Source organism: Lytechinus variegatus, chromosome 1, assembly GCF_018143015.1.
Source record: "Lytechinus variegatus isolate NC3 chromosome 1, Lvar_3.0, whole genome shotgun sequence".
NCBI lineage: Eukaryota > Metazoa > Echinodermata > Echinoidea > Temnopleuroida > Toxopneustidae > Lytechinus > Lytechinus variegatus.
The window spans coordinates 82,346,954-82,363,751 of record NC_054740.1 but is presented as its reverse complement, the minus strand read 5'-3'; the positions used below and the strand labels follow the sequence as shown (position 1 = coordinate 82,363,751).

The window sequence follows — 16,798 nt, the reverse complement described above, 5'->3', positions numbered from 1 at the left end:
AGCAGGTCATGACAAATATACGGGAACACTGGAAGTGAGAGGCTTAAGTCATGGCCCTCGGAAGCGGGATTGCTGAAGCACCCCCCCCCCACCAAAAAAAAAAAAAAACTTTTTATTTTGGCTTTTCAAATTCATATAAGCATCCCCAGTAAACAACAAAAAAAAAACGTTCACATAGCCCTGGCATAAGCTCGACTCTTCAATGACGATTGAACAACAGTGAGACACGCAAACAACAAATCCAAGATGCTCATGATTATATCATTGCTAAGGAACGCAATACTACAGTAGTCATTCACGATTTGCACATGCTCGTCCAGAATAAAAAGAGGACAAAAAGCGTACGTTTTTAGACCTTTGCCTTCGCCAACATCTTTCTTAAATCGGGGGCATTTCCAGCTTTTTCGGACCTCTACGGTTTCATGTCACTTATGTTGAGGCCGGCTTAATGCCATTTAGGGTGTGATTTTCGATTTAAGGGTACAAATGTTACTTCGTGTGATACGCAATTTAGAACTTTTGTTGGAGTAGACGCGTTAGGGTAGTAGAGTGAGTGCCCCGCGTGCTAACTTGGTGATCATCAGCTTTTACATTTTTGTTTTGTATACTGTGAATACCTTTATATTAAGTTACTACTGAATAGTGGAATGATATTTTTCTTCTCCATCCCCATTCTCCCTCCTCTTCTGTCCCGCACACACACACACCCTCACACACGTTTTCACATTCTCCGAAAGTCGGCGGAATCAGGCACTATTCGACTTTCGAGGACAATATATAGCAAGGCCTTGAAGAACCATTCTCGTGATTTTTTTCTATATGCCCTGTCCACCGAAAATGTCTATACAAGCTAGCGCGATCATCGACACACGGACACCCCCACCAATCCCAAACACACATATTGTACCCCTCTCTCGCGCGCACACACACACCCACCCACCCATACACTGAAGAAGCCATCAGTGACTCGCTACCCCTCGCTACGAAATAAATCAAGATACAAGTGAGAAATGAGAACATGTTTGTCATTGCACATTTATTGATTTCAATTTTATCTGGGTAACTGCAATATATTTATGTGGTTTCATGACATGATAGCTCATTATTGGCACCCATCCCCTCCCCTTAAACAGACAAATACCTTTGATATATTTATGCTACACTACTGAATACCATTGAAGATTAGAGGATTGCGTACGTCGCTGAGAATCCCCTTCGAGTAACCGAGCTATCACTTGTAAACCTGACATACATCGAACTTCGTGTGGATGTTACCACGTCTGGGAGATCGAGTCCGCAAAGCTTTTCCAAGATAGGACCATTCATATCACCATCATGGACCTAGTCAGAAGAGAAAATTAATTGATGTTATTCTCTTGAAAGAATTTGGATGAAGCAGTGAACGGCGACGTTGGATATAAAGCCGAATGATACGCCTTACGTTCATGTAAGAATTAAATGTAGAAAAGCTAGAAAAGACGAATAGTGAAATTAATCAGGGGATAAAAATAACAATAAAATAAAAATATCATGGAATGGAAATAAACTGTAAATTGTATCATCCGAGTATATAAAACCAAAAGGTGGATGGATCAGCCTCAATGAACATTACATAAAATTGACAAAACCTTTTAACTTATTAACGTCTGTGTGAGCTTTGAAAAGGGTGAAATTTTGTCGTTAATGAGTGATAAGTCGGACATGGCTTTACGGATCGATTTTATGTCTACACTGCCATTTGTTATAATGTTGTTTCGTATTGTAGCTTATTATTGTTTCGTTAAAACGTTATTCCAATTTGAATAAGGGGGACGTGTATGTTATGTTTAGTAAACTCTAAAATTCAATACAAGACAGCAAAGCTCACATCAACGGAGTCATAGCCACATGTAGTATGTTGCTCGAGCTCAAAGTCATCAAAGGCCAATGAGACAACCTCTCCTACTTCTCCCTGGATGAGGAAACCACAGTCTTCATTGTTACCATAGTTACTTGGATAGTTAGGAGATGAGAAGAGTCCATTCTTTCCTGTGAAAGTATGACCGCAATCTGAAAAAAAAAATCAATTATGTTTTAGAACACGTAGAAAGTGATTTTGTAAGCCCATATCGATACTTCATGTATACATATTTGGCAACCGCACGGTTCTCCCATTTTGGTCATTACTGGATTCAGTAATCATCGAGTTGGATTTTTTTAATGTTCCCTGTGACAATCTTTGTTTTAAGTCTTCAACCTCTTGATTCGATGTTATTGGTTCACATTAGCCAATCGTTTGGACTGGTGATGTAGACAACTGAGAGACCCTTTGATGTTGGTACACTACTGTTGTGGTGCAGGTGACTCGACTTAGGATTCTGGGATCATAACATTACAGGGGCGGCGATCATAGGGGGCGGGGCACAGTGCCCTTACTTTTTGAAGCACTGAAAAAGTGCCATTTTACTGTGTCCCTTTAACCTGAGGAAGACCCGCGTTAGGTGTTACCAAGTGCCCTCTGGCGTATAAGTGCCAATGTCTTTTGTACCCTTTTCATCTGAGAACGGCCCGTGTTATGTGTTAGCAAGTGTCATTTCTCGTATCAGTGACAAATATGCTCTTTTCCTACGAAGACCCATTTATGTGTGAGCAAGTGCCCCCTTAATTCCCTTCTTGCAAAACTAGTGTCCTTTCTCGAATCAGTGCCCCCCCCCTTTCCCAAGATAAATGTCCCCTCACGAATGTGTCCTGTGCCCCCTTTCACCCGAGGACCCTTTATATGTATTAATGAGTGCCCCTTTGAAACAAGAAAATAATATCCTCATTTTTGTTTATGTTACTATATGTATGAAGGAAAAACACTTGTAATAATAATAATCCTACGTGCCTTAAGTTTCATAATATAATAATAATAATCGGCATTTATATAGCGCTTAATACATCGGAACGACGTCTCTAAGCGCTTTACAGACATAATTAATATTACCCCGGTCATCGGATCCTTGCATACCCGCATACAATGTATGCACTTTCTCCACTCCCTGGGGAGCATTCCAACAAGAGTTCCAAAACTCAATTGCTAGGCATACTACATATAGGCTTTCACATCCTACCGGGTACCCATGTAACAACTGGGTGGAGAGTGGCAAAGTGTGGATTAACGCCTTGCCAAAGGACGCTAGGCCATGGTGGGATTCGAACACACCACCCTCTGATTACAAGGCGAGAGTCAGAACCGCTACACCACGACGCTTTCATGAGTCAAGTGAGTGGGGTAGATAAGCAGTGGCATACAGAGGGGGGCTTGGAGCGCTCTTGCCAATAACCCCCCAAAAATCACGACCAAAAAAAAAAAGAGAAAAGGAAAGAAAGAAGGGTGAAATATGATATTATTTTCTGAATATTATGTCAAAATCTATCACAAAATTTGAATTTCGTTCTAAACATTTAAAAAATTTTGTGATCAATCACAACTTGATTTTCAACTTATCATGACCGCGCATTTGCATCTGACTAGCACTTGATTTTACGTCTTGCGTTTAATCAAATGCAACTTTTCCTGCAATGAGCCCCTGATGTTTAACACAACCGTTGACCTTCAATTCATCAATGTCAAATGGCTTACCTCCGGTTTCAGGAGGTGAGGGTGGAAGGCCAAATCGGTAGACAGCTGAAAATCCGGTGCGAGTAACGGAAGAGTCTGAGGTGAATCTGATAAACATGTCTTGCCCGCTGCTACTTACGATTCCTGGACTGTCTGTTCCACAGTACTCTCCAAGAGGAGTTTCTGATGCACTTGGTCCATCGTAGATCTGAAGGGGGAAACACATAATTGCGAACACGTAATGATGATATTGTTAAAGTGAATAAGTAATTGCTCAATACCATTGCTGAGTCCTGATGGTTCAATCAAAGGTATGAATAGGGTTTGTCATTTAGATGTTTCGGTAAAACCCTTCGAGACGTTGTGTCAGGTCCATGGCGCTATATAGAAATATAAAATATTTTATTTTTATCTTATTGTGATAAGGTCAAAAAGATTACAAATGGGTGAACACATGAAAATAGAACCAAAGATCGTGAGAGAAGCAAGAAACTACAGAAGCCTGTATACGATGATTTTTGTCTAATTCGTCTAAATAAGTGTGAGATGAGGACTTTGGGTAAAGTAAACCAAATCCCTACCTGAAGTACATCGTATTGACATCCAGCGGCGTCTTCAAGATCGAAATCGTTGAAGGTTACGATGACGACCTCGCCTTCTGGGGCCTTGAAGATAAAGTCACAGGTTGATCCATCGTCGTACTGGTCTGGATAGTTGGGGCTCGCAAAGCTACCACCAGATACGTTGAAGTAGCCACCGCAGCCTTAGAGAGCCAAAGATGCCAAAATAACATATTCCCCACTTACAGGTTTAATCGATGATTTACAAATAATGCTATTAAATGTTGTTGTAAACACACCATGTATTCATTGCTAAATTTGCAAATTATTTTTTTCCTCATTTTATTTAATGGTAAAAAAAAATCATTGTAATATTTCAAATTAATTTTGACATTGGAATACCGGTAGCATGATACGTTTCCCGCGGCCGGCAGGCTAAATTATTAGATCTGTAAATAAATGAAGGGTAATGTGTGTACGTCTTACCTACTGGGACGTAAGGCTCAGGGATGAAGCCACCTCCGCTTCCTTCACCAACGTAAAGCAGGAGGTTTGGTGATCCTGGTCTGGGGTCAATGACAGCATCGGCGATAGATTTCAGTTGCATGGCATCTTTAACTTCACTAGGGGACATGTTAGGGTCCATACCAATCATAATAGCAGCAGCACCTGAAAAAAAAAAAAACCATTTCAATCAGATTTAATAGGAAATGGTGTTGTAAGGTTCTGAAGGATGTTTTTTATTAGAGCAAAGCGCGAAAAAGTCGACGGTAACAGAATGAACAAAGGATCATACTACAAAACACTTTTATTGAATCTTAAAGAGCTGGATCTAGACCAGGATGTAGACCTGTGCATGCAATAAGATTTTTTTTGTAACTGCACATGAACAATTAGATCTTTTTGCCATAACCCGCTGGCATATTTAGGATTTGAAAAGGGGTATTTTTAACACAATGGATATTTTAGGGTACCATTAATGTTTCAAGTTCGATATGTGGAAAATCTTGTCCTGAACATAGAGGATAGTAAGCTGACCCATCTGTACTTAGCAAGCCATCGAGGTATAATGATAAAACCTGCTATATCTAATGTAACCGACCTGAAAGAATTGTGGAGAATACAAAATAGACCAGCCATTGATATATCAGATCTCTACCAGCTAAGATGAAAAGCGTTACCAAAAATAATGATCGATCAGACGATACTTGAGGGCAAGATATATAGGCTTCAGACATCTTGAAAGAGGCGTGCCTATATGTGGCCACCATACAGTTACTGCTCATAAAGAGCATATCATACCACATAAAGCTATAGTTACCACTGATGCTGACATAAATCTATATGTTGCGTGCATAAATGTCATAGTGTTACCGACGACAGTGAAAGAAACTTACCTGCTACATGTGGGCAGGCCATAGAGGTACCACTAATGGTGTTGATGGCATCATCACTACGGATCCAGGTGGAAGTAATGGCTACTCCTGGAGCGAAGATATCAACACAAGGACCGTAGTTGGAGAAGGTTGCACGGTTATCGGTACTATCTGTTGCTCCGACAGTGATAGCCTATAATATATTGATTCATATGTTATTCCATATGAGATGGTTTTATAATAGAAAACTGATGAAAGTTATTGAAACTACGTCTGTAAATTTAGTCTGGACACAAATATTACCATCAACGACCGATAATTGGCGCACAAAGATATCTGCCGCCATAATGGCATATGAAGTCAATGTAAAGTATTTTGTTTGCAGTCCCTTTGTTGCAACCCTGAACTGAAACATGACAATTTTTTTATCCATGATTGATGCATGTAGAAATAGGCGGATAATTGGGTACTTACTGTTGCTGAACGAGCAGGTGAGGTGTTGCAAGCATCGCTGTTATCGTTTCCTGCGGCTACTGCGACTGTGATACCTGCGTCCACCATGTATTGAACGGCATCGTCGACAATCTGGCTAGATCCACCACCGAGGGACATGGAGGCAACAGAAGGACCGTTGTGGTTGTCAGCAACCCATTCACAACCTAGTGCAGAAAGCAAAAAATGAGAATCAAAAATCAATGAAGTGCATATGGTATGGCTAGGGACGTGAGAGGGTACGACGACGGGCCGCCTTTTATGCAATTGGACAACCTTCATCCAATTTCCGTTTCGAGTGAAATTTGAGTGGTTCTCAATGCATCTACTCAAAATGAATAGGCCTACGGCCAATCATCTTTATTCAGTTTTCTCCAATTTTGAATTGATCATATTATCGATGCTTATGTAAAGTGTCCCGTTTCCATTGCATCGTCCTAGGATTCATTCTGTCAATCGACAGAGTGATATAAAATTCGTTTCAGAGTTCAAGATTAGCAGAAGCATTTACAAAATGCATTGTCTACATAATCTGGGACGATGTAAACTATATACAATAGCTATTGTATTTAATGCCTCAGTTGAACATCATGACAACAGGGCCTATACTAATGACACTTCTAAAGGTATCTTAACACCACGAATTTTGCAGACAAGATTAGAGATGGAAAGTGGGCTATAGCCATTAAATTGCCTAACGCGTGGAACAACAACCAGGTGAGTGTTACAAATACTTTTGAAGCTGCTTTTGTGTGTTCGTGCAAAGCTAGGAGTAGCCTTGTCGGGTTTCAGGTTGAAGTTAAAGACACGGCCTTACCATCGACCACACCGGCCCATGATCCAGAGCCAAGACAGCCAAGAACACGAACACCATACACATTGGATGCTTTAGCGACACCATAGAGGGTTCCGGCAACTGTTCCAGAGCAATGAGTTCCGTGACCGTTGCAGTCGTCACCCTGTCAAAAAGTGAGTTTTATAATGTTCGTTTTATCACATAAAGAGTGCAAACTAAAAGAAAGATAGTGGCTGTTGAACTCTGGTAGGGAAGAATTCCTCTTGCGACAGCTACCCAAATAGAATATATATATATATATATATAAGGTTTGGGGTATAAGGTTAGGAATTGCCTAAGTTGGCTGTCGCAAATAGAACTCTTTCCCTTTGGTAGACTTACTTTGTGGAGAACTTTTACATAATTATCCGAGTAGGATCTTAAAGCAGAAGGTATTTTTAAGAACAAATTATAAGACAAATATATTTTATTTTATCAACGTTTCGATGTATTGATCGCAGCATCAACGTGTGATATGTATTCGTATGTCTGCGAAAAAGTACATCAATCCAAAATTACAAAATAGCTTTGCATAATGTTTTCCATAACTGTAAAATCTGGGGAATAGCATAATACTTTGCAATCGTATTACATGTACTCATCAACCAACCCATCAAAAAGTGTGCGAAAAAAAATAGAAGCAAATCGAACAACGTATTCTCACCGATCCGCCAAGAGCGTCATATCCGATGAACGCCCTTCCGCCAAAGTCTACATGACCTTCATTGATACCGGTATCGATGACGTAAACATCGACGCCATTGCCATCACCGATCGGTGTGTAAACATCATTAAGTGGGAGACTGAGCTGGTCAACACGATCAAGACCCCAGGACTCCACTGAGCTGGCGAAGACAACGCCATCCTCTTCGATATACTCCACAGCAGGGGACTCACGGAGCTGTTCATGCCAACACAGTGACAAAAGAAACAAGCGAAAACCTTTAAGTTGTTGAATATAGATTACGTATATCTAATTATCAAAATCCAAAGGACCCCGAGAAAGAAGAAACTAACTTTTACAGCTAATCTGAAGTGGATCATTCTAAATATTGAATAATTGAATATGATTTATTTCAATTTATATATAACATTCATTTATGTAATTACGGTTTGGATCTATCCTTTTTAAACGTTGTTTTATTTATATCCTGTATTTCTTTTTACCGTGAGTAAAACCAAACTAATCCCTTGTTCATAATCAGGCGATGGAGCCTTTCATGGTGAAATTTCACATTGATTCAGAGATTCCTAGTTCGGGCCAATGATACAGCCATTGCGAGGAAACCGTATCCAGACCGATTACAGCTATAATTCTATTTTGAATGACAAAGCATCGGCTGGTTTACGTCGGGTTCGTTTGGTATGACTAGAGGATTAATAATTTTGGTCACGCCTTTTTCAGTGATATCGATAAAAGTATTTTTTTTTAATAACAAATTAGCAGTGAAAAGTAAACTCCGGTTGAATTATTTTTAACCTCGTTTCAGAAGCTCAATACCATGAACACCCATATTAAGAAACGTACAGTATGTTCTTAAAACATTTATGCCGATGTATAAACAGAGAGCCTGGATGATTACCTTCTGGACCATGCGATCTGAAAGCTGTGCAGCGAATCCAGAGAAAACAGTCTTGTACTTGTAAAGGACGTTCGCTCCGCTCAAGGTAGAGATCATGTCTTCAGCTTTCTCTCCGCTCTGTTAAGGCCCCAAAATAATATTCTTATGATAAATGGTATTATAAGCAGATCATTTTGACCAATTTTGAAATGATATAGATTGTTTACTGTTTCATTATTAAATCTATCCAAGCTCAGCAATGCCTTAAGACAGGAAGACAGCACAACGTACGCAGAAAATAAATAAAATATTTTTGTTCTTGTTCCTGACTTGATTATCAAGATTACTGAAAGGGTTGTTTTCAACTCAATCTGTGTAAATGTTGTCAAGGGAGGTTAGTTCAGCAATATCCGTTTAACTCATGTCAAATTCATGAATGATGCTGCAGGCATAATTATGTCGCATATAATTCTTTTGTCATTTTCAACGCACATTCTGATATAGTAATACAAATGATTTCGACTTAATATTAATTACAAAACTTTCGTAATGACACAGTAATGACACATATTATGTTCTGGATGAATTGTACAAGTGTACGAAAGGTACCAACCTTCAGCTTGACGATGTAACGTCCTGGAATGCGATTCCTTTGGGTGAGAAGGGGTGCCAATCTGGCGGATGCCGCCACGGCAAGAAGAAGTACGATGAATGCCCTCATATCTACCTACAATGATAAGGAATTACACTGAAACAATGTGAATTTGTGGGGTTTTTTTTGTTTTATCTGCATGATCAAGGCAATGTAAGTTATTCACATTTTCTGACATTTTAGCTATTAATAATTAGTATATAAATCCGAATGCATTGACAAGAAATTTTGGTTTAAAAAAATTGGGCATGAGCGATAATGCATGTGTTCATGTTTGTGACCAAAAATATGTTTTTGAAATTTCACTAAAAATTAAATAGTAAAGACATGGTTCAAGCGGGTTCAAGGGTCATTCTCAGAAAAATGCACCAATTGATGGGGGGAAAATCGTAAAAATGAAGTCTGCAGAATGGGTTGAAAGATGCATATTGTAAAAGTACCATGTGTGAGAAAGTGGCAACAGAAAAGGGGCAAGTCGCTGTTGCGTCAATTTGAAGTACTGACCGGATTAACTCGAGCACTGTATATCAACGTTACGGAGGTTAATCGTTAGCATTGCCCACTTATGTTATTCGATTAAATCACTTTTGAAATGATTGGAATTGAAATGCACACAATTTAGTTTCAGTGTGGTATCAACAATTTTATCTCTGAAGCCAAAATGTTTTCAAGATGGATAAATATTCTATATTGTTTTTCAGAAGCAGGATTTTACCAAATAACATATAACAAAAAGTACCATAAAAATCATTGCACATCTTTCGTTCAGTATAATGTTCATAATTTGAATGAGGCAACCTTAAAATAAGTTTCATCCATAACCTGAGATCCAAAGCAATGCATGGCCAATGCTGGGAATCCAAAGATAGTCTACCATTAAATTCTCTCGATGGCATTTAACTCTGTCAATCTTCGTTACGGAGGTTAAAATTAAGTTACAAGTTCCAATACTTATTTTGTTAGCTTAGGAACATCTATATCAAGGTTTTCGTATATCATTTTTTTAAAGATTAATGTGGAACGCATTTCTTAATCCCCCCAAATAAAAAATGTTAAAAATAGAACAGGAAACGGACAACTGTCATTTTTGTTGTCGTTCTTGGTCACAGTTAAAATGAGAAAACCGAATAACCGGGCCACAGAATTGTAGTTCATCATAGAAGTTTCTGGCCTCAAGTAATCCTAAGCAAGATCCTAAGAAATGCATGACCAATTCTGGGAATCCCAAGATCATGAAGATACTTTACCATCAAATCATCGAGTGGCCTTTACCCTTGTCAATCTTCGTTACGGAAGTTAAATCAAGTTACAAATTGCAATATTTATTGTTAGCTTAGGAAAATCCATATTTAGGTATTCGTATTACCTTTTTTTAATAAATAAAGATCAATGTGGAGCGCATAGCTTAATTTGCCACCCCCTAAAAATGTGAAAACATAACATGAAACGGAAACTGTAATTTCATTGTTCTTGTACAAAGTTGGAATGAGAAAACCGAATAACAGGGCCACAGAATTGTAGTTCATCTTAAAAGTTTCTGGCAATAAACAAAATATAACAATCGTAGTCCCGTAACCAGGATGAGTTCTCTGGGTTACGAGGAATCCAGCCGCTTGCCAATAGCCAAAAAAGATAGAGAGAGAGAAAAAAAAACATTTAAAAGGACATGGGGAAACGAATAAAAATAAAGTGAGGTAAATGAAACAAGAGGCTAAAGTATCAGAAATACATAAATTATTAATGGAATCTATATGATCTAATCGCGATTTTTGTTTCATTATTTTCATCGAGATACCCAATTACGCATCCTGTTACAAAAATGATTTACAAAGATGATGAATAGCCAAAATGTTTGATTATCGAAATACGTATTTCATTAATAAATTCCAACAAACCTTGAGTGTTTGAATACCCCTTTCTACGTTTTCATGTAGGTAGACCTATATCAAATATTTCAGCTCTTTTCATGCGCATTAAAGGGGTCATCCAGGCTAAAAAAAAATGTTCTGAACAGATAATATGAAAAAATAAAATACTGCAAATATGATCAAAATCGAACAAGGAATAATGAAGTTATGCCATTTTAAAGATTTGCATTATTTTAGGGGAACAGTTTGGTCTATGCATATCTTCATGAATATTAAAAGAGTTGATTGATGGTCTACATACATGTAACCCCCACTTGTTCTTTTGTATTCTATTGCATGAAATATTTTTTTTATTCAATTTATATCCTCTTTATTTGAAAGCGTGCTTAAAATGTCTGTTTCTGTATTGGAATGACACATTTTCAGCTAGCGCTTTGCACTCGCTGCGCATCAGTTCCTTAGCAAGACACCCATCCTTTTATGATTACAAAAAGTTAATAGAATGTCCCGTTTTGGGTTCTAAACTTCAAAAAGCGCGCGTTTTACCTTTTCAATAATTATTTATTGGATATATATCTTGTTCTCAAATTAAAACGTCCAAAAATGATTGTTTTCAGATCAAAACATAAAAGATTTATACAATCGCATCAATTAATATACCCATCCTTGTAATTGGTACAAACACTGTTTAGAATGTCAAGGTTTCAGTCAGAATACTAAAAAAAATCAGCTAGCACTTTGTACTCACATTAATAGTTTATTCAGATATCCTCCTGATCATTTTTACAAAAAATGCTTAGAATCTCAAGTTTTCAGGTTAGACTATACACAAGTTTTAGCTCGCGCTTTGCGCTCACATTTTTGATCGGTGAAATAACCCTCCTCATCATTGCTCATGAGTCATTGCAAATAGTTTTCCTTTCTGTTTCCTTGTCCATGAAAGTTTAATTGTTTCTCCTTATTCCCTTTCTTTCCACCGTTTTCCACATGTTCTGGAACTAGAATAGTACTATCAATCTCAGCAAAGTACAGCAAAGAAGTGTATTAACTTCCGTAACATTAATTGTTACGGAAGTAAATGCTGTTTATATAGCAAAGGAAGTTAAAATTGTTAAGTTCTAAAGAAGATGCCAATATTCCAAATTTGTAGTATGAATTATTTAAAATTCCAAAAGCATTAAATATCGTATATAATTCGCGGGAAATTGTTTTCGCTGGCAATTTTCCCTCTTTACAAAGTGATGTCGAAAATAAGGTGTGTAATAATAATTTTACAAGGATGAATAGCTATCATTTTTATGGGTAAGTAGGTGGAGGGTACCTTATATGATTTATATCTGTATGATCCGGAGTGATTCAATATAGCACAAATTTGTAGCATATTCAAGAAAAAATGTTACGGAAGTTAATGCGTTACGGAAGTTAATGTCTTTATGCTTTAAGGTCCAACGTGGTCCTTATGTAGCAGCCCTAACTTTGCAAACTGTATTTATTATGAAAGGTGTCTCTTATTCTATATAATACTGAATTCTCAACAGAACTGCTAAAGTGCATATCTTCTTAAGGTGCGTTACGGATGTTAAATCTGTTTAGTCATACATTTCATTTTGTAAGAATAGTCCTTTATTTTCGTGTAAAACAGGAAACACATATGATAATTCCCTATCAATTATTTATTATTGATTATCACTCTACTTGCAGACACATTATCATATAATATAATTCAGTTTGAAAGGGAGAAAAAACTTGTGGCAGTATTCGTTACGGAGGTTAAAATAAATTTGGGACAAAGTTAAAAGTGAAATTAATCACAAAGTGATCATCAAATACTAGGATAAGCGCAGTATGTCAGACGTTTACACCATGCTGCCCTCACCAGACATCAATGTAGGTAGGAAATACAGAGTACTTATAAAAGAGAATGATAGTAAAATCTAAAACTGACCCGAGACAGTGTCTATTCTAACAAAAAGCAAAACTAAAAGGCTTTTGTAATAAAATTAGAGCTTTGCAAGTCACTGGTCGCATATGCTTTGTGAAACTAGTCTATTATTGTCATTTTCTTGATAAAAATTTTGTAGAAAATGTTCAGGGTTGTAAAGCTAGCGGCCATAAGATAGTCGAGACACGTTTTTTTTGTGAATTGTATCATTTTTTTGAGATTGACCCTCAAGTTAAGATACATTGTGTCTTATAGTTTTACACATAACTTCCACTATACAGTGCGTCCCACACTAAAAACGAAACCAAGATATATCGATGATTTATAATAACTTAATCAGAAGTAAAATAGACAAATGACCTACCATTGTAAAGATTCGAGTCTACTCTTTCATCTCAAATAACCTAAATTATTCCTCATTCTCGCATTAGTGAGCTAAAACAATTTGAAGGAAGGATGCCAAAAATCATTTGGCAAGCGATATCTTGGTTTCATAAAGAAAAATAATAATTTTTGAAAAGTTGAAGTCTTTTGTTAACCATGTGAGAGCGTCGGTGGAAAACCGTTTAAAACTCGTTGGTTTAACAAAATTATGAAAATGCAAGCATTGTTTTGAAGAAGCAGAACTTTGTTATTTCTGGACCATTTCCTGTGTTTAAGATATCAAATGAAAAAACAAATATTGTACTTTTCAAAATGCCTGTTTTGTTTTGAAACTCAGATACCACCGGCCAAGTGACTCTTTGGTATCCTTCTTCGAATTATTTTTGCTCACTCATGCGTGAATGAAGAATCTTTTATGTTAAACCAGATGAAAGGGAAGACCCTAAGCTTTACAATGATAGGTCATTTGCCTATTTTATTTGTGATTAAGCTATGATAAATCATCGCTAAATCTCGGTTTCGTTTTTTTTTGTTGGACGCACTGTATATTACAGGACAAATCCTTAAAGGGATGCTCCGGGTTGAGAACAATATGATTTGAACAGATAAAGAAAGCAGACAAACCAAACACTGAATATTTGATCCTAATCGGACAAGGAATAACAAAGTTATGGCATTTTAAAGATTTGCATTATTCCGTTGAAACAGTTCTAGGCATGTCTTTATGAATATTCGATGAGCAAATTGATTATGTCATATCCCCACTTGTTCTTTTTATTTCATTATTCGAAATTAGGTTTGTTCATATTTTTTCTACCAAGAACGAAAAAAAATGGATGGACAATTGATTTAGGCATGAGATTTATTGCTGCAACTTATGCCATTATAAAGGAGACACATTATTCACACGTATGAAAAATGAAACAATTATAATTTCATGTAATAACATAAGGAAAAGGAAAGTGTGGATGTGACGTCGTCGGCCCAATGCATATTCATGGTGACGAGCATATAACTATTATCATAAAATATTGCTAAACTTCATAATTCAATAACTTTGTTGTTTGTTATCCAATTTTGATGAAATGTTTTGAATTTTGCTCTGCGAACTTCACTCTATTTACTTTTCAACTGGGAGTACCCCTTTAAAGGTTCAGATAATAATTCAGAATAAGATTGTAAGATTCATAAATGTTTTAGTCCCAAGGAGACACGTCGGATGAAATGAACTTGAATATGCAGGATTACTCCATGTAGATCAAAGAGCTAAACAAATAGTATTGCACCATGTATGTGCATAAAATATTTCAGATACATTAGATCATTACAAGCCAATGACTTTACCCGTGTCTCGATTTTCATAAGTACGATACTAGAAATAGTAATTTTAATTTTGTATTAGCAAACCGTGAAGGTCATAAAGGGGTCACTTTTAATTACAATGTCATTCGATTTGGGAATTCTCTTCCTTATCAAGTTAAAACTGTTAAAATTTTTCCTCTTTTTAAAACAAATACGGACCAATAGCGCCATCTCGAGTCCTCAACTACTCATACCTGGCCAGTTTCCTGACCCATAATGCTAGTGTAGTCTAGTAATATAGACCCACTTGAATGATAACATGCTAATAAGTATTCAATACATTTATACCGCAATAATTATGTTACCAAGTAGCAAAACAATTACCTTTCTTCTCAAAACATTTTAGTTTCTCTATACAAATAAAAGTATAGGTCAATATATTATCTGTAGTATTATATCTGACTACGTATATTTATAACACACAGCCAAAGAGAGACTTCACACTGTTCACTCCCCCTTTAAGAGTTCGGAACTAAAGAAACTCCTAAATCTGGAGAACAGCATTACCAGTAAGAAACACACATTATGTATATTTGGTTTTCAGTTTTGTAAATAATATAGGGTACGTTGAAATTATTACTGTTAGCTTCAGGTTTTCGCCAATTATTTGATTGATAGAATATTATTTGTTTTTACCATGTTCTTGTACTTGTTGAAGTTATTAGGTTTTGTTGTTACAATAATGTTTTTATACTATTATAGGATTCATTGGAAGTAAACCAATCGGCTTTCATGAGCTACCCTGTTAAAGGTATTCTTCTCACTTATTGTATCTTATGTCCTGTGATGTTCTTGACGAATAAATTCAATCAATCGATCCATCAATCAATCAATCCATCCATCAATAATCTTTGCTTATGATATATAGTAATGATAGAATATATATAGCAAACCGACATATCAGTACAACTTGCTGCAAAAATGGAACACAATCATTTTCAAAAGCTAGCTGTCAGTTAGAGCAGGTGTTTTATGTACCGATAAAGGTGACATGGAAACACCTTTCATATCTCAGTTTTGCCTTCCCTTTTAAGACCGATATTTCTTTGGAAAGATTTCTGCAACCTATCAATAGATGTCAGTAAGCGATCTCCTGAAAAACTAAAATTGTACCGGTCTCATTAATTGAACTAAAAGAGATTTATCGATTAAAAAACTACGAAAACAACCCAACATACTTGTAGCAACTTGCTCACAGTATATTTAACAAACCCAAATCACACTATCTTTTGGCACCATTTAAATATTTAAGAGACGGACGAGGGAAATGCCTAAATATTTGCTTCTTCATGTATTTATTTAACGCTTTACAACATGAAGAGACATGTGGAGATGATTATTGAATACGAAAATTACTAACATATGGGATGAAAATATCAACTTTTCTTACCACAGTAGTCTTCTTGGCACTGGAATAGAATAAATAATAGACTGGTGAAAAAAATGAATTTTGTGCTTTCCTTTTATACCTGTTATGTACCTCACAATTCAGTGTTATCAACAGTGGGTCACCACGTTCAAGATTAGATTGCATAATTGAGAGAATTACGTCAGTAGCGGTCGGCAGATTGGAAGGGGGAAATAGTTCATGTAACATTTCTGAGGAAACAAACCAAACAAAATTAATTAAAATACTGGCTTACAAGAATAAGGCTTTGTAAAAAAAATGTCATTATAGTCAAATAATAAGTGCTGCCTACAAGGAAATGCATGAATTTGAATATTCAGAGATTGATTTCATCGTATATACTGCTCTTGTCAACATTGTATTTTTAAAAATATGTAATTGTCTGTATTATCTAGCCGATTATACATGTACTTTCTAAACGCAAAATTGATTCCTTTACTAATCGATTTTATTGCTTTACGCTAGTTTGCAATGTTTGCAGAATGGTTCACTATAATGTGTCAGGGGCGGGCCAAGATTTACCACAGGAGGAGAGAGGGGAACACTATAAAAAAAATGTGTTAGGCAAAACAAATGATAATGAAAATACCCCCCCCCAAAAAAAAAATCGGGGGGGGGGGGGGCAAGGTCCTATATCTACTAATTCTCAGCCTGCCGCCTCATTACTTCACTAGATTTGAAAGGGTTTCTAGCTTAAATGACTTGATTAATTTCCGTCTTGGTTTGAACTTGAGTTCATTTTTTTCGCGTTTATGATAATTTTTCATCAACTTT

The 16,798-nt window shown here is 36.6% G+C and overlaps 1 protein-coding gene across 1 annotated transcript; it reads right to left on the bottom strand.

Moving 5' to 3' along the window:
- Positions 1 to 1,022: 1,022 nt before the first annotated feature.
- LOC121425168 (extracellular serine proteinase-like) lies at positions 1,023 to 16,165 on the bottom strand. The gene is made up of 12 exons (XM_041621173.1): positions 16,007 to 16,165; positions 9,022 to 9,135; positions 8,430 to 8,546; positions 7,511 to 7,747; positions 6,829 to 6,970; positions 5,994 to 6,178; positions 5,541 to 5,712; positions 4,630 to 4,812; positions 4,165 to 4,346; positions 3,605 to 3,791; positions 1,868 to 2,049; positions 1,023 to 1,341 (listed from the first exon to the last, which is right to left on the bottom strand). The coding sequence occupies exons 1-12, from the start codon at positions 16,148 to 16,150 to the stop codon at positions 1,183 to 1,185; spliced, it is 2,004 nt and encodes a 667-aa protein (XP_041477107.1). The 5' UTR covers positions 16,151 to 16,165; the 3' UTR covers positions 1,023 to 1,182.
- Positions 16,166 to 16,798: the final 633 nt, after the last annotated feature.

Bases quoted from the DNA above. Each gene is read 5' to 3' on its own strand.
- LOC121425168 (XM_041621173.1), bottom strand. From the start codon at position 16,150: ATGCAATCTAATCTTGAACGTGGTGACCCACTGTTGATAACACTGAAT. The intron at 7,748-8,429 runs GTAATCATCCAG...TGGCATGAACAG, and splicing joins CAGATCGCATGGTCCAGAAG to CTCCGTGAGTCCCCTGCTGT. The intron at 1,342-1,867 runs GTGAGCTTTGCT...TCTTCTGACTAG, and splicing joins GTGGCTATGACTCCGTTGAT to GTCCATGATGGTGATATGAA.